Below are 25,047 nucleotides of genomic sequence, written 5' to 3' on the forward strand. Positions count from 1 at the left end.
CTTGGTGGTAGAGTTCACTTCGAGTAATCATGGTAAGAGCTTCCTAGAGCTCAGTTTAACAAAATGATGGGCACCAACTATCAGGTTAACGTAGTCGTAAGAGCAGCATCACTCAGTTGTTCCCAAATTATTTATTTTTTACCTTTGACAGCCAGTTGCTGTATAAGATAGGTCTGCTCATAGCTTTTTCTTTGTCAATATTGGGGAAGTGCTTCAGAGCAACCATATCAATGTTCTCATCAGTCCAGCGTCTCTCCTCATCTTCTACAAGTCTGGATAAAGAAAAAAGACAGTAACTACAAATCTTCTGCAGCAGGAAGATATAGTCACATCACACAGCAGTGCTACCAGCAAAGTATGTTTCTGCTTTGCTTAGACAGGACTCCCAGCAGTGTTAAGCTAAAGTGAAGGGAAATACTCTCATTTGTATTCCCAGCTATTTAACATGAAGCACATTTATGTTTGGACTTCTAAGGGAAGTTGGCAAGGAGTTGGGAAGAGTTGGGAAATTTTTTTGCACCGTTCTTTTTTTTTGACCCCCCATCTCAAGTTTATTTTACCTGTCTTGGAAGAGACGTAAGGCTTCATGGGCCCAAATCCTGATCAGGCCTTCAACTGGTAAAGTTTCCAGTGGTCTTAATGCTTCGAATATACCTCTCACCCATCGAGTCATTTCACGAGGTGAATAGATGTAGTGCGGCTGTGTGTCTTGAGTGAATCTCTCCTAAAAATTCAAATATGATTAGTTACTTCATCCCAAAGTTGTACCATGTTTTTACAGGTCTTGTGCTGTATGATATTACTTTGCTAGTGTCATTCAGTGCCTTTCACCAGAACTCAAGTAATTAGTTGAGTTCTTGCACACATATTAACCATATGAAGTAAAACAATGCATGTTAAGTGATTCAGCATAAAAGGAAGACTTCTAATCAGAATCTGGGGCTGTATTCAACTAATTACCTGAGACATTGTGTAGAATTCTACCATAGCAGCAGTGAGAGGTTCCGCATATGTGCGAAGTGATGGGATCAGCCTTAGCATTGCACGATTGAATGTTCCATATATCTGAGTAAGTGAAGCTGGTCCAGGATAGTCCACATAAACCACAGGAACATGTCGTAAAAATCTGGAAGGTTAGTATAGTACATAGCACAGAAAGTCAAATTACTGTCTGTACTTTTTTCATTATCCGTTTCCAAAATAAAGTAACTGCTTGATTCAAAATTATCAGCAGTAACTGCAGTTGGTTTGATTGTTCCTTAGTGACTCAGACCAAAAAGCATTCTGAAGTACCCAAAGAATTTTAGACAGGATATTCGAGAGGTGTAACAATGAATCGACTGGCTGGTTGTCAGGATAAGAACTGACCAGCAGTTAATCCAAAAGCAAGGAACACGACTTCAGCACAGCTGGTGTTAAATAAGTGTATTAAGAACAGATTACATAGTCAATGCCTAAATTTTAAGCCCTATTCTGTTGCTACATAGAGTTTACTCAATACATTACCTATGTGAGAGAGGTTTTCTTCCAGGATCAGTAGGTGGATTACATGCACCAACAAACTGAATTCTCTCCAGTTTCACCCATGTCTGGTCTGATGTACGATAGAATCCTCCATGTTCCACCATCTGGATGAAAAAATAAAAGTAAAATAAAATCAGTGGAATATTGTATTTCCCTAAAAATGACTGTTATGATATAGTTGATTACAAAGAAAGACAAACCTGTCTAATGAAGGATATGACTCTCTGTGTGCCGTACTTATCCATATCTGGCAAGTTGATTTCATCACAGAAGAGCACCAACCACTTTCCTAACTGCACAGGAGCCAGCACCACTCCGTTAGGCGTACGCCTGTACTCGCAGTAGTGATCAAAAGTTTTCAAGAGTAGTTCTGGAGTAGTAGCACTAGAAAAGTTGAGTCCAACCACCTTGAAAAGAGAATAGTGAAAAGAAATAGTTAAAATACACCAAGGCTTGAAAGAGAGCCTATCAAGAGTCCTGGAAACAGGTCTGTTTGGCTTTCCACAGGGGAAGTACATATCCCATCTATATTTCAGGTTACTGCCTGCAATCTGACTGCACACAGTTCACTTCCCACTGCAGGTTCTCCATTTACCATGCAGCAATGCCTCCTGTCCAACCTTGTACTTAGATCATCACAGCTTCATGTAACTGTTACTCCACCTAAATACAGTGAAGGATGAAAACTATTCTTAAACATTACTACAGGTTTTTAAATACTAAATGGAGCAACGCTTCTGTATTGCTGAAGTGGCAAAGGAAGAATGTAGCTTTTAGGTTAAGTATCTTAAGATTTAAATTCCATTATCATCTTAAGTATCTTCAGTTATGTTATGAGTTAAGTATCATGAGATATAAAGTCAGATTCTGCTCAACACACGTTTTATTTTTTGCTATGTAAACACATGACTGAGGTGGAAGCATCACTGAACTCTGGCTAGCAAGTGATTTCTGTGCTAAATCAAGACTGCTTTTATCCCTAAAGGAATTAGAAACTTGTTACTACTCTAACTCGCGCACGTGTGAGCGCACACACTCTCTCATGTACCTCCATGTCAGGTAGGGCTCTGAGAGCACTGAAGAGGGTCATGGTCTTTCCAGAACCTGGTGGGCCACACAGTACCAAGGGTTTGTGTTCTGCCAACCAAGTATATAGCAATGCTTCATGGCGAACTGTATCTAGGGTTGGTACTACAACATCAGGAGCTGCAACTTTGTGTGTTTCAACTTCGATTTGAGGAACCTTGGATTGCCATGGCACCCATTCACCTGTAATGGAAACCTAGGAGCACAAAAACACAATCAGACAATTTAGAATAGGAATATAGCTCAACCTTACTTAAAAAAGAGAGGTTTGTTTAAACCACAGGATAGTTTGTGGCATTGAATTTGACGTGTTTTTTTAAACAGGCAGTTTGTTCACTGAGCTGTGAAACTGTAAAATTTAAGATAGCCTAGTGTTTTATTTTCCAGTTTCATCTCCAAAATCTAAAGCAAGCTTCTAAGAACATAAAAGAGCAACATGTCTAGCGTAAGAAGGGTTTACCTCATAGTCAATTATAGGTATGTTTGGTGCAGTGGGCAGTGGCACAGTGGTGATTCTCCTGATGTATTCTCCCAGCTCTGCTCTCATTTTCAAACGACTGTCTCCAGAAAGAGACCAGAGTATTGCATAGACCAGGTACCTCTGTAAGATGCAGTAAAACCAGTTATTGTTTGTAGACTAATGGAATAAAAATCAATGAACAATAAATGAAATCTAGCTGCTATATTGACACATCAAACACGGCAGTGACTTAGCAGCATATTGTGTTTACCTGGATATAACGCTCCAGTTGATCTATCTGCATTGGGAAGTCTGGATGATTGGCATTGTACTGGGCTACGTTGCGGCAAGCTTGATGCAACATGGAGAACAGAGAACCAAGACAGCGCAAGCGGGTGAGATCCATGATATGCTCCAACTTGAAAGCATGTTCGAGTGCTTTAGTTACCAGGCCATTAGATGTGAAATATGGCTGCATTATTGTTGCAGCATCTCTCTGAATCTGTTGGGGGAGACAAAACACTGCTCAAAGTACTTGCTTCTCATTTGATTATCAGAGACAGCAGGAAATAATTTGTCTAATGCTTGAAATGCTTCATAGTCTTAAAAATGAGAGAAAAGATGTAAAGAAGAAGTCAGCTTTTCTATGATAGTGATAACGTAGTAAGAACACTCATATCGCAAGTAGTACAACGTGCTTCAAATTTATGACTAAGGTAATCCAAGTTATACCTGCAACATTGGGGATGCTGCTTCTTCTCCTTCGTCTTCTTTGCCCTTTCGCCTGCGCTGAGCTTCCTCCTCACCTTCATCCAGAGGAATGCTTCTTAGTCTGGCCAGGAAGTTATTGAATATCATGTCTGTGCTGAGAACATCCTCACTGAACCAGACCATGCCACATCTTGACACAGTGGCCAAAGTGGCATATTTCAGATCCTGTACCTCAAACATGATACGCACCTAAAGAGTAGAAATTTAAAACAAAAGTTCAAAGTAAAAACAACCAGCCAACAGTAAAACAGAACAAAAAACGATCCCCACTCCCAAAGAGACACTTTAGATAAGTTACTTTGTATTTAACCACTGAATATTCAACAGCAGCATTAAACTGTTTTAAGGTAAGTTCATCATTATTGCCTGTTATCCTGGACTTTTTTATAATCCACAAAGTTTGTTTTAGAGTCAGCGTAAATATAACATGAACTGTTTGCTTCCACAAAAGCTCCTAACTCCAGCAAACCACTACCTGACATCAGTATTACTCTGACTGTGATGAGAAAGAGGGAGAGTGCTAATACAGGTTAAGGTAAAAGCAACAAGTTTATAGGACAGCATGTAAACATCATGTAAAAAAGTTAACATTACATTTGGTGGCAGGCTGAGACGTTCTCCATTTGGCAGAGTCAGTAGCTTGTTGTCATCCAAAACAGAGTTCAAGTTCTCAACCCATTCAGGGTCTACATCACCATCAAAGATAATCCACTGGCGTTTCTGTAGTTCACCTCTCACGTTGTCTATGATTCTACATTAAAGGAAATATTTATTGCAGTAGAGAACAAAGACTCAGCAAGGCCAAAATATGCACGGCACGAATATACTGGCCATTTTTCATTTGTGCTATTAAAGACTCACTTTCTCAGGACATGTGTGAACAAGCCATCTGTCCATTCTCTGGTGTTTGGATCCAAAGTACCATAGAGGTGATCTTTGCTGATTGCTTTTGGATCTATAATATGAGCAACACCTTCCACACCCTCCAGCCGTTCAAGGGCTTTCAGCAGTACTCTCCAAGCCATGCTCTTTCCACTTCCAGAGGGACCGACCATCATCAATCCATGATTTATTTGGGTGATCTGATAAAGCTGAAGAACCTGTGACAAAAGAAATGATGTACCAATTAAGTCTTCAGTAGTTAATCTAAGCTTCTTTGCATTCCTTGCTTAAGACAAGAAAAAGGAAAAAGCTTTCCACTTTCATAATAAAAAGCTTAGTCTTATACATCCATTAATTTCAATTCCACATTTTCAGTTTTATATTTTACCTTTTCAACCCACATGCCACCAACTTCTTCTCCGTCACCATAGGTAAGGTACATTTCCTGACACACTTTCTTAAGCTCCTCTCGCAAAGCTGTCATCTCCCCACGATGATACTGCACTCCAGGGAACACATCAGAAAGGAGACTGAACAGCAACGGAATATCTTCTGCAACCAGTTTTGGTACCATGGTTTCGCACACACTTTGGATCAGGATCTGCAGAGAGTTATATTTTGGTTAAGACTTTTTTTTGAAGTTTGCTTTATCAAATGTGTTTGACAAGGAATACTTCGCTAAATACGTTATTGATAAAGCACCAGACCAATGAATTCCTATTGATTTTCAGTTTATACAGCTGTATTTTCTTGTATCTCTTCACTATGCTTCTAGTACTAACCGCTGAGGAATTGAGCATCCATACACGTTATGCATGCACCGTCTCCAAAGAATAAGTCTTTCACTATGATTCGGGGACTCCTAAGACATGTTCAACTTGGTGATTCTAAGCTATCCAATTACCACCTTTTGTAGCTAACATTACTTTGCTTGCACGGCTTAACACTAAATGGTAAACACTGCAGAGTTATTTCCTTTGTTTAGTGTGCATCCTGTACTTTATCACAGAAGAGTACACACACACATTACCTCTTGCTCTGGTAAGTTCTCAGCGATTTCTCCCTCATCAACAACTTCGCCACGCTCTTCCTTCTCCCGCTTTATCTTCTGAATCCTCTCCCTCTTCACATTACCTGCACTAACCAGCACACTCTTCAGTGCTCTCAAGCCAAAATCATAGTGACTTTGGGAGGACAGCTGTTCATCACAAAGCCTAAGAAGCAAAAAAGACAAAACACAATTTGATTCTTAATAGGGACCAACAACACTCAGTAAATGTCATTGTTTACTTGAAACGCTTGCTGCACAATGTGCTTAGTAAGTTGTAAAGAACATTACTGCTTTGAACAATAAGATCTATTTTTACTGATTGAAACCAAACTTGTTACTCACTTGAAGAATGGTACTATCTTGTTGGCAAGCACTTCAGCTGTACGGAAACCTTGGGAGTACAACATGACCTGGGCAATCAACTGACGGTCTGGTTTTGTCATTGCCAAGCTACGGAACAACTTCTTCAAATTGTCAGGCAGATTTGACCTGCCTGCATAACCAGGATTCATGGTGATGAAGATAGCCATGTCAGGGCTCACTTTGACTTGTTTGTTCAGCAGCTCACAAGTAATGGGTGTTGCAGCTGAAAAGAGAGCGCATTTAGTTACACCTGAGTCAGCGATCAATCACTCTGAGAACACAAGTCATACTTTATTCTGTTTTAATTTTCTATAGTAACGGACAGCAGGTCCTCTAGTACTGCTCAAATACAATACTGCAGCTCAAATACAAATTTCTACCAGCTGAAAGTTACTTCAAGTTTTTAAGTTTTGATAGAAAGTGGCTTCATTCTTGGATTGGGAGAAACGTAACTGAGCAACAAAACAACATGAGGGATGTTAGAAATGCTGTACAATGCCATTAGGAATGAACGATTACGTACTCTTGTCATAGTTGGGGTTGGAATGCTCTCGCAAGGCTTCCTGGATGCACTGAACTTGCTGTGAAACAGCTGACAGCATACGCTCCTCCAGTCTGTTGAACTCATCAAAGCAGCCCCATGCACCCACTTGGCAAAGTCCCACGAAGATGCGTCCCATTGCCTGCGCATAGAGGGGAAAATTTACTGAAGTTGTATGATCACTCTTGCATATGCACATGCAAAGGGAGCAGAGAAGCGCACTTTATATAGTGCTGTATACAGGTACCAGCTCAGTTAAGACTTACAGAAAGATTCATATTGCTTGTTAGCAAGGACTACTTTTTTTAATCAAGCAGCTTACCTGGAAGTCAAATGTTTCATCACAGTTGAAAACCAACACAAAGCGGCCAAGCTGATGTCCAAGAGCCTTGACAGATTCTGTTTTACCAGTACCAGCAGGACCTATTTTTGAAGTGGGACAGACACAGCTTAGTGCTTATCACCTGAGGTACCACTGCCTACTCATGTAATTGGCCAGTGTGCTGATTCTGATAGTCCGTGACAAGAGGGTTCAGTGAAACCTAAAACTATTACAACTTCCCCCAAAAGACACTTCTGTTCTTCAGTATCTTAGTTATAAGTGTTCTGCATGTTCATATTAAAGCTATATATTAGAGAGGGTTATACTTGTCTCAAGTTTTTATTGTACTTTAGTACAAGCTTACCAAATGGTGATCCTCCAAGTCTTGCCTCCAGGGCTTGTGTCATTGTCAGGTAACAGCGGTCAGTAAGAGGGGTCTGTACTAGCTTATCCTGAACACCAAGGTACTCAAAACCATAGTTGAATTTGGCATTTGCCATCTGAATGGAGAGCTGTTGCAACACATCTGTCTGCTTTGGGTCAAAGTAGAACCGCATCTGGCTGAGCCACTCAAAGGATTTGGAGTTGTCGATCTTGCTTTTGATCAGTGATCTTGTAACATCTCTCTGGTGCACCAGCTCAGTAATCTGGAGAATGAAGTAACTCCTTAGACCACAGCAATACAAGCCACCGCTAATAACAGTGGGAATCCTATAGCTTTTCAGATTAGCCATCACTTTGAAATCACGACCTACCAACAGGCTCTGCCTTAAAATCTGTTGCTACCATGACAAAACTAACAATGTTGACTGCTCTTGTTAAGGACTTCCCTGGCTTTCGGCAAAGCACTCTGGTAAATTAGTGTGTTAATCCTTGACACTACTGAACTAGGTATTCTATTTGCCAGAAGCTATGAAGACAAGTACTCGTAAAACAGACCATATATTTCCTTCTAAAAATCTGTAACAATAATCCAGGATGATTTTCGCTTTCCCCCTCCCTTGATCTCAATCCTTATCTACAAAAAAAATCATACAATAAATAATATGCAGCTTAAAGAGAGATCTTATTTTTGAATAAAGAAATCAGTAACTTCCATATATGGAAGAGCTAGTTTGAAGATCAGCTCAGTGAGCTAGTCTATAGTATGCTACTATGCGTTAAGCTGACTAGAGCGAAAAACTAACACCATCTACAGGATCAGGGCTTGATGTGGTCGCTTAAACTTTTTCCTGGAGGAAAAGTAAAAGTCTTAGACTAATCAACCTTTTCATTAAACTTCTAAAAATCCTCACCTGCCAACCACAAAAAGAAAGGAAGTTTTCACTTACTAAGTGCTCCAGTTTCCTTCTGCGAAGGGGCGGCTGCTCCATCAGCACAGAGTCTGCCAGGACATTGAGCGTGACCTCAACGTTAGCTAGCACAGACTGGAGAGGGCTGTTGTCTGCAACTCCACCTGCACCATTGAGGGCTGACTCGACATTCTCAGACCATGCAATCTGGGCCGACAGGACAACAAGCTGAGCCTGTGTGACAAAAATCCTCATCAGACTTCCTCAGTTTTCCTCACTGAAGTAACCAAGCTGCAATATGCTTAAGTGTTCCACATTGATACCTGGTATTTGTCAATCCAAGAGATGTAGACTGCTGGATCAATTGAAGTTGCTTTTCCAAAGATTTCTACTTCAGTAACAGATTCTGCAAGCAACTTAGCAAGGGTCACTCTCATTTCTTTCTCAACAAGAGTGAGCCACTCGTTGATCTTGGGATGTTCTGTGATGGAGACAGGTGTTTTGAACAGCACCTGCAAGAATTAGGTTTAAGTTAGCCCACGTTCACTTATTTTCAAAATTTTATTTAAAAAGAAACACTGCAGCTATACCTCCTCTCCTTCACGTGAGGATATCCCAAGAACCACAGAGTTATCTTCATTGAGAATAATGCTGGAAACACCAGCAAACATCTTCTTGAAGTGTTTCTGCAGCTTAGCAACATTTTTGCTGTTTCCAATGATTTCAAGCAAGTCTTCATCACCAACAAAATAAAACCTAACAATTACATAAAATTACATCTCTATCAGGACTCCAACTATCGCTTTTAATTTATTTATGCTTCATAGATTGTTGCTATACAGGAGTTACTGACACTCATTTCCCCAACACTGCAAGAGTTCACAAACCATAAATTTGCTAGAAGTTATATTTCAGTTCTAAGATTAAGTCTCGGTTCACATGGTCTGTACCATACAAAAGTGTGCATCATTTTCATAACCCATCCATCCCTGAAATACCCACAGTAGAGCCTGGGATTGAATTAAGTCTATCAGGCAGAAAGAACTCCCACTCAGTACTTCGCTCACCCTTACTGTCTCATGCTAAGTAACAAACTATAGGGTGTTTCAAAAGGTGGACTCAATTTCAAAGATACAGTGATTTCAAATTGGGTCTATCTTTTTGAAACATGCTGTACTTGAGAACTACTGGTAAGTCAGAACCAATGACTTAAATACTGGATTGCGACAGTTTACACAGTGTCCTTCAGTTAAATGCCAGAATTAAGCAGTTCAAAATTGAACCTGCAAGTTCACAGAAATCAGCTGCAGTGGTTCCTTAAGCAATATCTGAATCCTACAACCAGCCACAAATGATCAAGTAAGGGAAGTTTCAGACTCACTTCCTGAGAAGCAGCTGTAAACTGAATTTTGTATTTAGACAACATAGATTTAAGTGGTCGTAACATCTTACACACATGCAATACGTAAAAATCAGGAGAGATTTTACGGAACGATACACCAATTCCTGCATAGAAATATCAAATTATCTCAAGAGTCAACTACAGTCAACTCCTTACCGAGGGAAAGAGGACCTCTCCCTTTCCAAGTATTCTCCCAGTGCCTTCTGTATCTTCCCAAGTAAGTCTGCGAGTCTCTCTAGTGACCTCTGCACACCCTGAATGTTAAGAACATCCATCACTAGTGGAGATTTGGACACCTTTTTCATGAGTGCCAAAAATTCAGTGCTGATGCTGCAAGTAAAATAATACAGTACATTAGTGCAAACTCAGTAACCACAGACCTGCTGAACCACAATGTTATTTGTCTCTAAATGACCACTTGTCTCTACATGACCACAGACTGAACTCCCAAAATAGCTCTTCAGCCACCTCAAGTCCACAACAATAAAATTTAACTTGTTTGCAATGTTCAGTCTATCAGTTCTACTGCTGAAGGTCTACTTCTCTTAATTTCCTCAAGAGATGCATAAATCTGATTCTTTGATAGACTGGAAGCGTGTGGAATGAATAAAAGGATGACGAGAGCAACTTTAAGCAGAGGAAGAAAATGATGTTTGAAGGATGAGACTAAAGGGTGAGGCAACAAAAATCAGCCTGCTTGTTGCAGCCACAATGCCAAAAAAATCCTTAAGGTAGCTGACTGGAGCTAGCAAGAAAAATCACCTGAATCCCAGTCACAAAAAACTTGTCCAACCACCTGTTCATTATAAACTTTTTCCTGTCACAGTTGGCTACATGCACCTCTTGCCATGTTTATTTGCTTGATGAACTTACACCTACACCTACAGCAGGGCTGTAATCCAGCTGGACCAGGTAAGAATTCAGCTAATATTTCAACTCAAGAGAATACTACACTGAAGTAATTAAGCTGCAGGCCTGTCCATTCGATGCCCCAAGGGAGGCAAGAAAAGAGCAAAGCAATTAAAAAGTTACCTCTGGAACCGCTGGGTCTCCACAGGCAGCAAGTGCTTGATGTCTGCACTGCCAGTAAAGATACCCTCCAGGTAGACCCATCTCCTTTGGACATCTATCCAGACATCAAAAAGCGCCATGATACGGTTCAGCTTGTCTTCCCAGCTAAGGGCATCTTCCTCAAACACCTAAAATTTAAACAATGCATTAATATTCATTCTAATAGTGTCAGGGGTTTGACTGCTAATAATTTTCAGCTCAGTTGTTTGAGAGTTACAAAGTATGCATATGCAATTAATTGTCTGTCAACTTAAACAGCAAATATAAGCCTTGCTGACAAATATATAAGCTAACCAAGAGAGGAAAGCAGGATTAAACGAAGACTCTTTAGCTTTGTTCTCCATTTTACCTTGTAGTATGGCGACAGCTTCATAGCAGACACACTGTTAATGTGCTCTTTTACTTTGTTGAAAAGGTCATCCCATCCACGAATCAAACGACATTTGTTCTGGTAATTGACCAAGTCCAATTCATAAGTGTTCCACACTTCTCTGATCTGAAGAAAAAAAAGTTCAAGATATCACATGAATAATTTCTGCTCCAATATAGTTATGAATGTATTTCAGTAATCAGATTTTACTTTTTTTACTCAAGGATTCTCAAGGTTTATGCTCATGCTTTTGTTAAAAATATCGAGAATATGATGCAGTCAGGTAAAACTTAAAGAAGGTGGGGTCTTTGCAGTCATTATCAAAGACTACTTGACCCATATAATCCAGTCTCATCAGAGGAAGCTTACGTAGCTTTAAGCTGTTGCCCAAAACAGTGTTCCACGGAGTCTCAGCACTTGTATCAACAGCTTAGATTGACAAGTTTACTACACAAGCGTCAGTCACCCGACAGCAAGGCTTTCATTTGCTATTACGTGCATACATACAAGAGCTGATACTAGCCTGTTTCAAGAACTCTTCCAAAGCCATTTCTCCCTGAGCCACCAGCAGTACATCTTTGACGATTGCTTCATTTCTCTGTAAATCAACATCCCAGATCTGACCCAGGGTCAATTCTGAGACAACCCAGTTAACGTGAAGCCTTTTCATCAGCTGTTTCCAGTGACGATCTTTAAGTGCCTCCGATTTCAGTTCAATAACTAACATGTTTATCTACAAAAGACAAGAAAGGAAGTTATATCCTTGAACTTGAACTATAGAATACATGCATTTTAGAAATGAGTGTAACTTACCTTCATGTAGCCCTTCAAAAGTCTCTGAACATACTCATAGGATGCATACTGTCGCAAGCGGGCAGGGAAGTTTTTCAGTTGGTTCAACAGACCATCTAGGTTTTGTCGAAGCTGTCAATATCATAAAAGCAATGAAAGCTTTCTCTATAAATGCTGTACACATAGTTGTATGAGTTTGCAGTTGTCTATATATATACCTCATCTCTCTAACAAGATGGTTTCTAAAGTATAGCTCTTTCTGAATTATATGCATTTGCATAAGATGTGGTTACTCTATAGCTGGTAACGTTATTTTATCGGTCTGCTTAAGATTTATGAAATAGTATTGTCACAGGCACTTTATGGCTTGGCGTTCCTCTCGCTCTCTACCTCCTGAGCACTGAACTAAAACTGATGCTGTTCATCCAACCATATAATGAAGTTTCCCTACTGAGGACCAACAGCCTATTTAAGAACAGCACAGTTTCTTCTCTGTAGATGCAGTCAGTCCAGTCTCAATTTCAAAGCTACTGAAATTGTGTAAGTCCCCCCCTCAAATTATTTAAGTTGCGACAAACCCTGCGACTTTTTTTAGCGTAGCATGAGAAGAAACATGCTCATGAGATACTGAAAAAGGTACCTAAACAGTGAGAACGATCCGAAACGTAACAATTCATAATTGAGCATGTCTATTTCAACAAGTCTAATTCTTAATTTGCATATACTTACAGTAGTTACATTGTTTATATATACAGAAGTTAAATACCTTGCGAGGCTGTACCGAAACCCAGGGTTGTTCTTTCATTTGATCAATCTGTTCCCAGACCTTAGAGAGTTCAGACCAGACACCTTTGAGATCCTGCAGCTCTTCAAGGGCCACCTATAGTAAAGAATATGCCAAATATCAGCAGTTATTCCTAATTTCTTCAAAGTCATTAGCACGAGGGAGTTAAAAAGAATATTTTTAACACGTCAAAAACATTAAAACAGCTTGACAGATCAACAGAACTGTAACAACATGTGACCCAGATGAGATTTTTGCATCTCAGCTCACATGCAAGGAAGAGATAACAGACAATCTCTTAAGGCTAGAACTGAGTAAGTGTGGAGACTGTGTCTTGACACTAGTATATTATAGGCTACAAGTCACTCTCTCAACGAAAAAAAGAGATGGAACTGAACCAAACAAGAAGTTGTGTGAAAAAGTTGTACCTGGACACGCTCTTCACTGCCACTGAGGAGTCCTGTATCTGTCAGTTCCAGAGCTTCCTTGGCCTTTGCACACTTCTCACGATCATCTTTCAGCCTACCAAACTTTCCTTCATAAATGGTAAGAGCTTGAAGAGCCTCTTCTGGACGCAGGTTTCCCTAAAGTTTGCATGGGGATACATTAATCCAAAACCCCTACAATTGAGTCGAAGCTTAGTTAAAAACATGCACTAAATACTAAACGTTGGTCTGCCATTATTTTTCCGTTTCCAGTTTGCTGAAAACAAGGCTACATATTAATCCAGACTAAGTCTCATCCCACTTTTACATGCAGTTTTTGGCTTTACTGAAAATCACTTCAGATTAAAAAAAAGGAAGGGGGAGGACAACAAAGCAGCTTGCTTCCGAATCCTGCTACACACACGCCTCCAACATATCCCTTGTTTCAGCCAAAGCTGAAGTAACTGAAATCATCTTGCTTTTTGCACCTAACACACGCCTACATTTTAAGGGTAAGTCTCCCTTTGCCACTTCCCCAGAAAAAAATAAATTAGCATTAGTGAGTTATTATAGAACCATCAAAAAGACTTTTACCATCATCTAAAATGAAAAACTACAAAAAAACCCCATAAAAATAAACTGCCTGCTTCTAATTGAATGCAGAGAATCTGCCTCATTTGCTGGATGAGTACTAAACATCACTACTTACTGTTACAGGCTTTGTTTTCTCCCAGTCTGTTAGCAAGTCAGTTGTTCGGCTCTCCACTGCACGATCCTCTTGAACTATTTTCATCTGCAAATTTGCTACTTGTTGTTGAATGGCAGAATCCTTTCTACGCATGATGTCGTTAAAGGCACCCCATTCTCCTTCAATGTTGTCAATGTACAGCCAAGAGGATGGAAACTGGAACCTTTGTTTCTCAAGTAAGCGCTGACCATTGCGATAAAGCTACAAGAGACAGCAATTGTAAGGTAAAAGGACAAAACTAATTTAAGTCGCAAGGCTAAATACTCAACGCACTTTAACAAGTTGTCACTATAAAGTTCACGGGATTCCTCAGGATATTAAGTTCAAGTCTGTTCTCAAGAGAACCTGAATATCATGAAGCTGCACCTTATGGGCTAAGTCTGACATTTCCACAAGAATCATTAGCAAGACAACATACCTCAACTTGCTTCTCAAACTGCTTGATTTTACGTTTCAGGGACTGCACATATGTGATGAATGTCACTGCATCCGATGTGCTGGCAGTGTCCACTGAATGCTGCTCCAGTTCTTGACGGGACTGTTTGGGGCACAAATCAATGTTTTAGAAGTCTAGAACAGTTGATCCAGAAGGCAAAAACTGGAGTTTGGACTTGTCTTACCTTAGAAATTTGTGAGTGAAACTCTGTCATATTCTGACCAAGCATTTGGCCGAATTTGCTGAGCACTTCCTTGTGCCAGGAGTCATATTTCAAGTTCACCTTTGACTGTACCTACAATTGAATAAAGTTACATAATAGTAATTTGTTGGCCTTGCTATTTTCTGTTATACATCCATTTTGAAATTTAATGCATTTATCACAAACAATTATTACAATTTCTTACCTTGCCGTAGTCTATGACAACAGGTCCAAATTCCTTTCTGGTTTCTGCATTGTCAAATGTTCCTCTTGCCTTTCTTATCTGAACTAAAAGGGCTTGCCACTTATTCAGGTCTTCTCCAAGACGGTTGTATATATTTTCAGCCTGCATATCCCACAGACACTGGTACTGCAGCCAAACCTAGTTGAGGTATTATACAAACCATGTTCAGAACTTCTCCAGTATATTCCAAAAGAGGAAAATCCACGTTCATTTTAGTTGTAGCAGTATGTGGTGTCAGCCTCCTACCTTGACATACTGCTCCACTTCAGTCACAATTCCCATGACAGCAGAGTACGATTCCTCCAAAGCTGCAGGGCCATCAGGCATCCTTGTCAATGCATTACGATAGAATTTCTCTTCCTCAGACAGCTCATAATGCACTCCAACCTAAGGACCACAATTACATGTGTGATATACGTTAATTTCCAGGGCAGTCAGATTCAATCCTTGAGCAACAGACTAAGATACCGAGCACGATTAATTGCAAAGTTAATATAATCGCTCAGACTTCGTTACACTTACCTGATATCTCTGACTTTGAATTCTTGGTAGCGACAAGATTACCATCTTCCAAGAAAACATTTCTTGATAAAGTTTGTATCTACACTCTTCAATTGGTGGATTCAAGTATATCACCTGGTTGGTTATTCTCAGTTCATGGACAATGTTCTGCAGAAACAGTAACACACTCAGTTTTACTGGCAGATGCTACAAGTAGACAAGAATTTCAGACTTCAAGAAGCAGCACACTTTTGAAAAATCAACTTGCACTGAAACGGGAGAAGGCAGGTATTCCTCCAAAACTAGATGCAAAAGAATTTATCTCCCATATAAGCTTCAGATATACTTCTTGCATTAAGTAATTGACAGTAAGGGAAAAAACAACAAAAAAGCCCCCCAACGAAACTTACTTTGATCTTGGGTTCACCACCAGGCTTATGGCTCACTTGAGGAGCGTCTGTATCCATGTCAACTTCTGCTTTGTCATCTGCTTGTCCAAGAAGAACTTGGGTCCAGGCCCTCAGTCCAGCTTGCAAACGAACACCCAGGATTCTTTCAATCTAAAGAATTTAAGCCACATTGGAGGAAAAAGCTACACATTCACTGCGTAAAGATTCCCACTATCGATATATTCTGACACCAGGCACCATAGTGTGCTCCTTTACTAAGTTACTAAAGAAGTTTGGAAAATTTTCACTGAGCATCAATTCAAAGCTTCTCAAGCCCTCATGGACTTAAGCGGAATTAAACAATTTTAACAGCTTTGAAATTGGCCTAGTGTCCAATCACCTGAAACTTAACACGCAGAACCAAACAATATGAAGGTAATGAATCTTTGCTACAAGCATAGCTGATTTTGACCACCCTTTATCTACCTCGCACTCCAGCACCTTCTAGGCAGTCAAGCTGTACCAAACTTTTTTCTTCAAAGGACAAAGCTCCCCTTGAACTCATTGATCCAAAAATCAAAAGCTAAAACCAAACAGGTCTTGCATCTTCTGCACACTGAAAATGTACTGAAATTTTCAGAAAATAGGGAGAGAGAATTCTTCCCTGGGTATCTATGAAGAGTGTAATCAAAACCCATTTTTAACCTGATCAATAAGCTTCCTCTAAATTTATACTACATCTTGACCTCAAACCTACCTCCATATCCAATTTATTGACCCAGATCGGCAAATTTGAATATGAATGAAGATTTAAGTCATCCACAGCTTTCTGAACTCTGTTTAAGATTTCGGAGAAGGTCTTGTGATCATACATGCATGTTTCCAATGATCTCACTTCCAAGTCTATTTTCTCTTCAATAATGAGCAAATCATCCACCTAAAACGGTTTAGGAAAAGTAGGATGTTTAGTTTGACAGATTAGATAGAGGCACCAATAACTATAAAGTAGTGGTTAGTCACTTCATGTTATTTGCATGCAGCAAGTCTACCAATTTTAGTAGCACTAAAAGATCCATTCAGCTGGCCAGTTTGTGCCAACTCAACCAGCTTCTTAACCAAAGAGCTATCAAACAGGTCATTAGCTTTCCAGTTCCACTTCTGGTTAACCACCCATTACTGAAGTATAAATGTACAAATTTTGCAGAATTTGAAAGATAAAACAAACCTTTTCCTGGAAACTGAAGACAGTCTCAGCTAAGCGCTGTACATATGGATCAAGTTTGTATGATTCCCATACAAGCGCAATTCCTTCTGCAATCAAAGCCTGCACCTCCTTCTTCAAGCCAGCAACCAGAAGTGAGATAGTGTTACGCTCTTCTACTTTCTCACATGTTCGTTCATATGTACGGACACTTTCAATGAGGGAAATAGCAAATGGATAGAGCTGGTTTGCTTGGTGAGCTTTGTTGACAATCGCAAGCGGAACACGGAAACCAAGCCACTTCAGGTTTCGGACTTCTTTTGAAAGTGTAATTATTTCTGGGAGGAAGTTGACTTTCAGTTTCAGGACGTTTCCAGTTCGACCTCTGACACGAGTGCTTTCGATGGTGAAAATACGACCAGACACACCAAGATTGCGCTGCTGAACTTTTCTTGCCCAGTCATCAAAGATCTCCTGAGTGTTGAGTTTCATGCGAAAGCTATCTCCATCCTGCTTCAGCTTCTGACCTTCCACATGGTTCTCCCAGCCTTTGCCAAGGACATCCTCAACGCGCTTCATGTAAGCAGTGAGCTGTCTGTCAATCTGCTTTGCCCAAATTATAGACCCAGACACAGGTGGCAAGTCACGAACGTGACTCATTTTACAAGCTTGACTCTGTGGGTATTGTACTTTAAATTTGTCATGAAGAGACTCAATGTCATCTTTAACGCGCTGGATCAATTGTGTTTGGTATTCACGAATGGCACCACGAATGTGAGGTCTGACAAACAAAGCATTAAACCGAGAGAAGATTCTGAACATTTCATTGGCATTCTTTGCTGTACCAAGCTGGTCTCTCAAACGGGCTGTTATTCGTGTTTCAACTCTATCAATTCTTTCATCGTATCGTTTCATTGCTGCCTCCCAGGCTTCTGTACCTTCTTTGGAAACATCTAACCCATCCACTTCCTTAACATTCTCATAAGCAAGATTGACTTCTTCAATCGCATTAGCATCTGCAGCATCAAAAAGGACTTCTGCTACTTTCATATCCTGTGGTTCAGGGACCTCTCCTTGATTTTGCTGGGCAACAGCAGTTACCTGCATTAAAACCAGAGTTTAGCAAGTTGGATGCTTCAAATTTTACCTACAAATAGCTAAACCTAGTCTTCTAACAAGCATTGCAAAAAATCTACAAATCAGTACCAAATCCTTAGCAAGCTTTCAGACATTTCAAATTTAAGTTCTATTAGGATTGGGGCAACAGTTATTTCACAAACTTCCCCTACTGTGCAGCATAATCTCATTTTCCACTGTGGTTTAGCTAAGCTCAAATATTTGCACACTTATTAATCTCCCCTACATTAAGTCTGGACTTGCTGTGTCTATTAACATGAGCATGGTCATGCAGTGTGGAAGTATGAGGAGAATTAAAGCTAAGCCTATTAATAAGCGTTCGAAACTAGACTATTTTAGAAAGCAGACAGCAAAAGAGAATGTTAGTTTTGTGTCATAACTTTTTAAAGCAACAGCGATCACCCGTGAAGTTGAACGCTGTTGAAGAAGATGCACAGATTTTCCATCTGATAACGACCGAGAATATTACCTGAGGTCGCAAGACTCTCACAATAACCGCCCTCAGCTGCTCATGCTGACGCCTGAATTTCCTCATTTGATCAAGACGACCCTGGAGTTTCCTATGAGCAGGATTGATTCGCCACACCATCTTCAAGTTCTCTTCCCTTTTTCTTTTCACAATATCTCTCAGCAGAACTTGTAGCTTCTCATATTCATCATCCCAGGTTTGGAAAACTTCAAAGCACGCAACCATTACCTGGAGAGAATTTAGGAAGAGGAATTTTAGCTCCCAAATGAAATGCCTCCTGAAAATCACTATTTGATGCAAAACCACATCCACCAGTGCCGCGATGCAAAAATACAGTGGCCAGTGTAAGAAAACCATGAACATACCTTTTCAAATTCTTCATAGGCAACATGCATCAGTTTCCTGGTTCCCAACACTTTAAGCAGCTGAGAGCTCAGATCTCTTGAAATAGCCTCCACCAAACGCAATGCCCTTTGTATTGGGTATTTTGTGTTTCTGATTTTTCTCAAATGGGTAAATATTGCAACAAGGGCCTGCCTTATTTTGTCCAGCTCAGTAGCAGACAGTAAGTCATTCAGTGGAAAGTCTTTCATCAGTGGATTATAGTCATTCACCGTTTCTAGAGCCTGTTTTAGACCTAAAAGTAATAGAAAAGATTTTAAATAGAACTTTTCATTAATCAAATATATATAAGACAACAGCTTTAACTAGACTCTAAACGGCACTGTTCTTTGTAGCACAACATTCAAATTTCATAACAGCTTAAGTTCTGTAGGATATTTGTGAAAAATTGCCTTGAACAGACATTTTACCTGTGTCTGTATCGAAGCTGACAGTTGCATGAAAACGTTTGCCATGTTTTAGAATATCCAGAGTGAGAAGAACTTCTGGACTTTCACGTTTTTCCTGAATGCGATACAGAGCCCGTTCCAAATTTAACCAGAAGCTTATCTCCTGTAATGCAGTGCCTGATGCAGGATCTCGATCTAATTTGGTCACCTTAAAAGTATTAGGAAGAAAAGAGAGGGAGAAAAACATTTAATTTATATGCTTCAACTGCAAAAACTTGCTCTATTACTAAATACAATTGAAGCACGTAACATCTACTAGGTTTCAATAATCCAACATCAGACAGTTTTGGCGCTCATTCTGTGAGAAGCGTAGGAACCGTAGCACAAGCAGCATCAAAGTTTAATTCCAGTGGTCCCAAAGGTCAGTGTTTAGGACCTTCAGGTAACATCTTCAGTGTAGCCTAAAAAGGTCACCTGTCTGCTTTCCTGATTGATGTCTGTATTCTAGTTCATGACAGATGAGCTAGGCAAGAAAACAAATGTTTTATGTTCTGGAGTAAGAAAAAGCACCATTCTTCCATGAGCAATAGGTGTTGACTGTGCCCACGGAGGAAAAAAAGCCAGAATAGTATCTGAGATGTTATTTCTGGGTGACAGCAGAACAGCAGAGTTCTTTTGAGAAGTAACAAGAGGGAGTACAAGAGACTACGTGATAGGACCAGAGCAAGTGTTCTGAAGTGGTTCTGGATGCACCCAGGGAAATAACAAAAGCGAACAAGAACCTGTTACTCTTAATCTGCTGTAAAGATTTGAATAATAGTTACAAACTTCACAAGGTTATTGCCAGTTACATGAGTCTATTACAACAGAGACAAAACAGTCATGCTTTCAGCTACCTGCAGAACAATTTAGACTAGACTCTAAATTTAGACTAGGCTTAGCTTCATCTAGAATTACTTAGTCTAACTTAGACTAGCATCTCTGGTGACTCAGAAAACTGGCCTCAGATCTTCAGAGTATCCTGCATGGAGAAGTATTTTACCAGTAAAACTCTGAAGAACATACACAGTACTACAGAGAAGTTCTTATCACATAGACTAGTACTTTTTTTTCTTTTACCTTCTGTATCTCTCTAATCCAGCGGTTGACTCCAGATTGTAGTTGGTTGAGGAATAAAGGATCCTCAGCCTTCTCACCAAAATCTGTAACCTTTGGTTTTTCTCCGCGTTCGTAACATTGCTTGGCAACATTAGTAATGGTAGCATGAATTGGCAGACTAATCTCCGGAATTTCAATATTCTGCTGCAGATGCAAGAGGCCCATTTCAAGTTCTGCAATCTTTTTCTCCACTGAAGGAGCCATCTTATCTCCATCCCTGAAAAAAACACAGTTGTTTCCATATAAAAAGCCAAACCAAAAACCGTCCACAACACATTTAAGCCATCTGAACTGCTTCCCCAGAGTCAGCAACAGCATATGCAATACGCAACTGTGTGCTTACAGAATTTCACATGACTTGCCTTAAATACTTATTTTTTTCATTAAATACCTCTTTGCATTCATTAGCAGAGAAGTGCAGTATTTATAGTGAATTACCTGTCTGCTTTGCCAGATTCTCTGATATAGGACTTGAAAAAGGGAGCAACAGCATTGCTGATGAAAGAGTGTAATGTTTCATACGGAGAATCTTCACTGAGCGTGAGCACTCTCAGTTGAGAAGACACTGGTTTGTCAGCATCAATCACTGGCGTGCGCTTAATGAACGCCAGGCTGCAGAACAGAGAAGAGAGTTACCAACTAAACATTTGAAACTTAAGTGACAGTTAGAATTGCTTTAATCTGACTGCGAGTTTAGGGCATAGCAGTCAAACACTATCCTGCATCATCATACTTTATAATTTTTCTTCTAAGAATACAAGTATTCCCATAAATACATCTTCATACTTCAGTAATCAGCCAAACTTAGCTATCCATAAGGACTCTGCAGTACAGCCGCACTAAAGAGGCACACATCTTACGAAGCTTCTGAGTTAAATATGCATGAAGGTGACACATACGAAAGTCAGACTTAACCAAAGATCACTGCACCCAAGTTGTGTATGGTACATTTGCATGTACACCAAATTAATAAGACTTTGCTGCTTTAACCTCAGAGCTAGAAGTCCCAAGTCCTTTCAGCCTTGTGACACATCCTTGTTTTATCAGAGCCTCCACCTTGAAAAGCTATTGCCCTCCCAGAATTTAAAAAAAAAAAAAAAAGCATGAAGCACTACATAAATTGGAGATAAATTTGTAGGTAAAGCAGGTAAATCTGCTTCTGTAGGTTTTGCATTCATAGGGTAAAAATGTCAAGATCTATTTTACTAACTCACCTGTTTGATTTTATTCCATAATGAATGTCAGTGCTGATACTGTAGGAAATGAACTCTTTTTCCTCTTCTCCTTCATCTCCCACATCCTCTGCAAAAGATACGCTATGTAAGAAATATTTTATTTCTAAGGCATCTACAGCTTTCTCTCAACCATCTTCTGCTATTACCAGATATTTTTAACCTTTAATTTCTACACTAACTTAAACTTAGCTTGCAATATCCCTCAGATTCAGGGTGGGTTAATTGTTTTGTAACAAAGCCACATTAACTTTTTTCTGTTGCTAAAAAAAATGATAAAACATTACAACAAACAAATTGCAACTCACATTCTAAGAGAGAAATCTGCAATACAGAATGTGCATTTACTTGTAGGGATACACTGATAGTGAGAATATTAAACAGCTGCTTTTTCATTTTAAAGGTTGCTTTGTATTTTTAGACTTTTTCTTTTGAAGTGATTTGGAAATTGAGTCTCTGAACAAAAAAACCCCCAAGCCACGGGAAGTACTCAGGCATTACCACAGCCAGCATATCACAGATGACGTAATTGCTGGGGATGGCAGCAGTTGTGCTGCAATGCAGTGGTTTCAGTGCAGAAGGCTACTCCCCACTGGGGACACACTCAGACTGACCACTTTACAGCGGACTCTTATCCTGCTTTCATTTCATTTGGCCCTTCACAGGAGACACAGCCTCAAGGTGTCACATTTGCTGTGCCGAACACCAGAAGCTGGGTCACAGAACAACGCACCAGACCCCAGGGGAACCCGGACAAAAGCTGTTGACAGCCTGTGTAGCTCATGACACCACAGAGCAGGTTTCATTTCTCAGAAATATGGCTTCTGTTTCACTGTATTTGTGATCAACAACTTACTTCACATGATGTAGTCCATGCACAAGTTTCAATAATAATACCGTTTTTAATAGTGTCAGAAAAAAAAAGATCCATATGCTGCTGGATGCTCTGAATCTGTTAAGTTTGAAGACCACCTGTCAATCAGAAAATCCACTCTTCCCAAATAACTATTAAACCCAAAGATATAGATGGGAATGCCTTCTATCCATAGTAAAGCAGTATTTAGCTTTTAAAACATGCAATAAGTGCCTCAATTTGTTTTTAACCATACATATATAACACCACCTATGCGACAAGCCTGGAGATAACCGATCACCACTATCTTTCATTATTTCCAGCCTGAACTAAGGAAAACCAACATCATGGACCAGATACGAAAGAAAATTTAGAAATCATCTGCATAGTCTATTAATTCTTTAAATCTCATTAACCACTGTATCATGAATTCATAAAGACTGTTCTTTTTCTCCCCTCTGGAAAATTCTAACGCTATCCTTGCTGAAAAAGAAGTCTCAAACTTTGGAAGGGGAAGGAAGGGTATAATTAGTGGAAACAGGCACAAGACAAACACAGGATGTTTTGAGCAACGTCTTAAGTTCCCAATGAACAGATAGCAAGCAGAAGAATTTTGTGCAAGTTTCCCTCGGTGTGCAGGAACTGCAGGGCATATATCTAGTATCTTACACTGCAGCGGCTGACGTGTTAAATAATGCAATATGAAGTATGACTGTACGATGTTCTGATATACATCTATAGGGACTGAACCAACCACACCCTAGGAGCAGAGATCTGGAAGTTTAATATTAAAATTTTGCAAAGTCAGACTGGCAGGCATGTAGCCATATACACACTCGTTTAATATTAAGCGTGTTATCAATGAAGCCTAGTTATATTTTACTATTGTTCGTTAGGCTGGATTCTGTGACAATAAGTGCTTACTTAGCAACAAATCTGTTGACAATAAAAAGCCGTTCTTGAAACAAATCGAGTCAGCAACAGTAACATGTAACTGAGGAAGATGTTTCTTAAGTCAAAGCATCAACTTAGCTGTGATATTTAATGCACCATTCGATGAGGTTTTCGAGAACCGTCTACAAGCAGCATGGCCTCCGGGTTTTGCTAACTAAACAAAGGCATTTCAAGGTCTACATCTTGATTCATTAACTTCGGAGTCTTCCTAATTTACCATGGAAAAGCACATTTTACAGGCTGATTCAGGTGCGCTTCCCCCCCCGCCGCAGGTTTTTATTCTGTTCGAGGCCGGTTATTCGCCTCGCCAAACAGCAGCTCACTCCCCCAGCAGCAGGGAGGCCGCACAGCGCACTGACAAAGCACTTTCGGTGCCGTTCCCGGCAGAACAGGCCGATACCGCCGCACACCGGCTGCCGCGCCCGCAGCCCCGCCGTGCGCCCGCCCCCGGGCCGCCGAGCAGCGGCGGCTCCAGCCCCGCACAACAAGAACAACGGGGGAGGCCGGGCCGGGCGCCACGGCCACCGCCCTCGCGTAGCAGCGCCCCGCGGAGAGGCCTTCCCCGCCTCCCCCGCCCGCAGTGCGGCAGCCCGGCGCCTCCCCGAGCCGAGCGTCCCCGCGGCGGCGGGGGACAGCGGCGGCGGGGGAGAGCGGCGGCGGGGGACAGCGGCGGCGTGGGACAGCGGCGGCGGGGGACAGCGGCGGCGGGGGACAGCGGCGGCGGCCCCGCGCTCCTCCCCCCCGCAGCAGGGCGGCAGCTCCGGGCGGGCGCCGCCGCCATTTTGCCAGCGCGGCGGCGGCCCCGGCTCTCGCCTCACCTTTGAGGGTGGAGCGCTCCACCAGCACCGTGTGGACCTGCGGGTCGGAGAGGAACTTGCGCATATGCTCCACGGCGCCCTTCTCCTCCAGCGCCGCCTCCAGCACCGCCGGGGCTTCGCCGCCATCCTCCAGCAGCAGCGGCACCAGCTTGCGCAGGTGCTTCTGCAGCACGGCCACGTCGGCCACGTTCTGCACCGCCGAGCCCGACACCTCCATGCCGCCGTCGTCGCCGCCGCCGCCGCCGCCGGGGCCACCGCCCCCACCGCCGCCGGAGTCGGACATGCCGAGGCAGAGACACCGGCGGATGCCCCGCGCTCCGCCCGCTCAGCCGCCGCCCCGGCACTGGCCCGCCCGCCGCGCTGCCAGCGCCGCCTGCCGCCGCGGGGGAGGCCGGGAAGGGCGGGCCGGGAAGCGCGGGTCGCCGCAGCCCCGCCCAGGGGGCGGCTCCCGGGCCGTGGCTGCGCCCGCCTCCCGGCTGCTCCCGGCGGGGCTGGGCCGGGCCCGCCGCCCCGCGGCGCTCGGGGCGAAGGGCGGTGCCGGCCCGGCGATGAGGGAGCCGGAGGGCGGGCGGGGCCCTGCAGCCTCGCCCGGGCGGTGGCCGCTTCCCCTCCCCTGCGCCGCATCCACCCCCCTATTTACAAAGCGTTTTGTCGGAGCCGTTTGTTCTGGGACGGGAGCGGTAGCTGAGCGGCGAGGGCAGGGGAGTGGCCGCTCCCCTTTACCCTCCACCCCTGGCGGCAGGGGCCGGGTGAGATGGGGTTTGCTGCTGCCGCCCCA

At 41.8% G+C, this 25,047-nt stretch overlaps 1 protein-coding gene across 1 annotated transcript in view; it reads right to left on the reverse strand.

Moving 5' to 3' along the window:
- Positions 1–24,643, reverse strand: part of DYNC1H1 (dynein cytoplasmic 1 heavy chain 1) — a 44,455-nt gene extending 19,812 nt beyond the window's left edge. Inside the window, exons 1-43 of the mRNA XM_065636170.1 lie at positions 24,270–24,643; positions 21,627–21,714; positions 20,851–21,024; positions 20,374–20,629; positions 19,276–19,462; positions 18,829–19,100; positions 18,464–18,691; positions 16,882–17,958; positions 16,414–16,593; positions 15,678–15,827; positions 15,289–15,435; positions 15,013–15,153; positions 14,728–14,904; positions 14,505–14,615; positions 14,303–14,422; positions 13,846–14,085; positions 13,140–13,295; positions 12,694–12,807; positions 11,949–12,059; positions 11,659–11,868; positions 11,115–11,261; positions 10,727–10,893; positions 9,851–10,024; positions 8,883–9,048; positions 8,616–8,804; positions 8,332–8,526; positions 7,365–7,647; positions 7,001–7,101; positions 6,661–6,820; positions 6,117–6,360; positions 5,754–5,937; positions 5,112–5,324; positions 4,703–4,941; positions 4,436–4,592; positions 3,803–4,030; positions 3,342–3,572; positions 3,071–3,211; positions 2,573–2,806; positions 1,725–1,931; positions 1,507–1,628; positions 961–1,126; positions 561–724; positions 143–272 (exon numbers count right to left, since the gene is read on the reverse strand). Coding sequence (XP_065492242.1) covers positions 143–272; positions 561–724; positions 961–1,126; positions 1,507–1,628; positions 1,725–1,931; positions 2,573–2,806; positions 3,071–3,211; positions 3,342–3,572; positions 3,803–4,030; positions 4,436–4,592; positions 4,703–4,941; positions 5,112–5,324; positions 5,754–5,937; positions 6,117–6,360; positions 6,661–6,820; positions 7,001–7,101; positions 7,365–7,647; positions 8,332–8,526; positions 8,616–8,804; positions 8,883–9,048; positions 9,851–10,024; positions 10,727–10,893; positions 11,115–11,261; positions 11,659–11,868; positions 11,949–12,059; positions 12,694–12,807; positions 13,140–13,295; positions 13,846–14,085; positions 14,303–14,422; positions 14,505–14,615; positions 14,728–14,904; positions 15,013–15,153; positions 15,289–15,435; positions 15,678–15,827; positions 16,414–16,593; positions 16,882–17,958; positions 18,464–18,691; positions 18,829–19,100; positions 19,276–19,462; positions 20,374–20,629; positions 20,851–21,024; positions 21,627–21,714; positions 24,270–24,552 — 8,664 coding nt within the window. The 5' untranslated portion in view covers positions 24,553–24,643. The remainder of the gene's footprint in view (positions 1–142; positions 273–560; positions 725–960; positions 1,127–1,506; positions 1,629–1,724; positions 1,932–2,572; positions 2,807–3,070; positions 3,212–3,341; positions 3,573–3,802; positions 4,031–4,435; positions 4,593–4,702; positions 4,942–5,111; positions 5,325–5,753; positions 5,938–6,116; positions 6,361–6,660; positions 6,821–7,000; positions 7,102–7,364; positions 7,648–8,331; positions 8,527–8,615; positions 8,805–8,882; positions 9,049–9,850; positions 10,025–10,726; positions 10,894–11,114; positions 11,262–11,658; positions 11,869–11,948; positions 12,060–12,693; positions 12,808–13,139; positions 13,296–13,845; positions 14,086–14,302; positions 14,423–14,504; positions 14,616–14,727; positions 14,905–15,012; positions 15,154–15,288; positions 15,436–15,677; positions 15,828–16,413; positions 16,594–16,881; positions 17,959–18,463; positions 18,692–18,828; positions 19,101–19,275; positions 19,463–20,373; positions 20,630–20,850; positions 21,025–21,626; positions 21,715–24,269) is intronic.
- Positions 24,644–25,047: the final 404 nt, after the last annotated feature.

Source organism: Caloenas nicobarica, chromosome 5 (assembly GCF_036013445.1).
Source record: "Caloenas nicobarica isolate bCalNic1 chromosome 5, bCalNic1.hap1, whole genome shotgun sequence".
Classification (NCBI taxonomy): domain Eukaryota; kingdom Metazoa; phylum Chordata; class Aves; order Columbiformes; family Columbidae; genus Caloenas; species Caloenas nicobarica.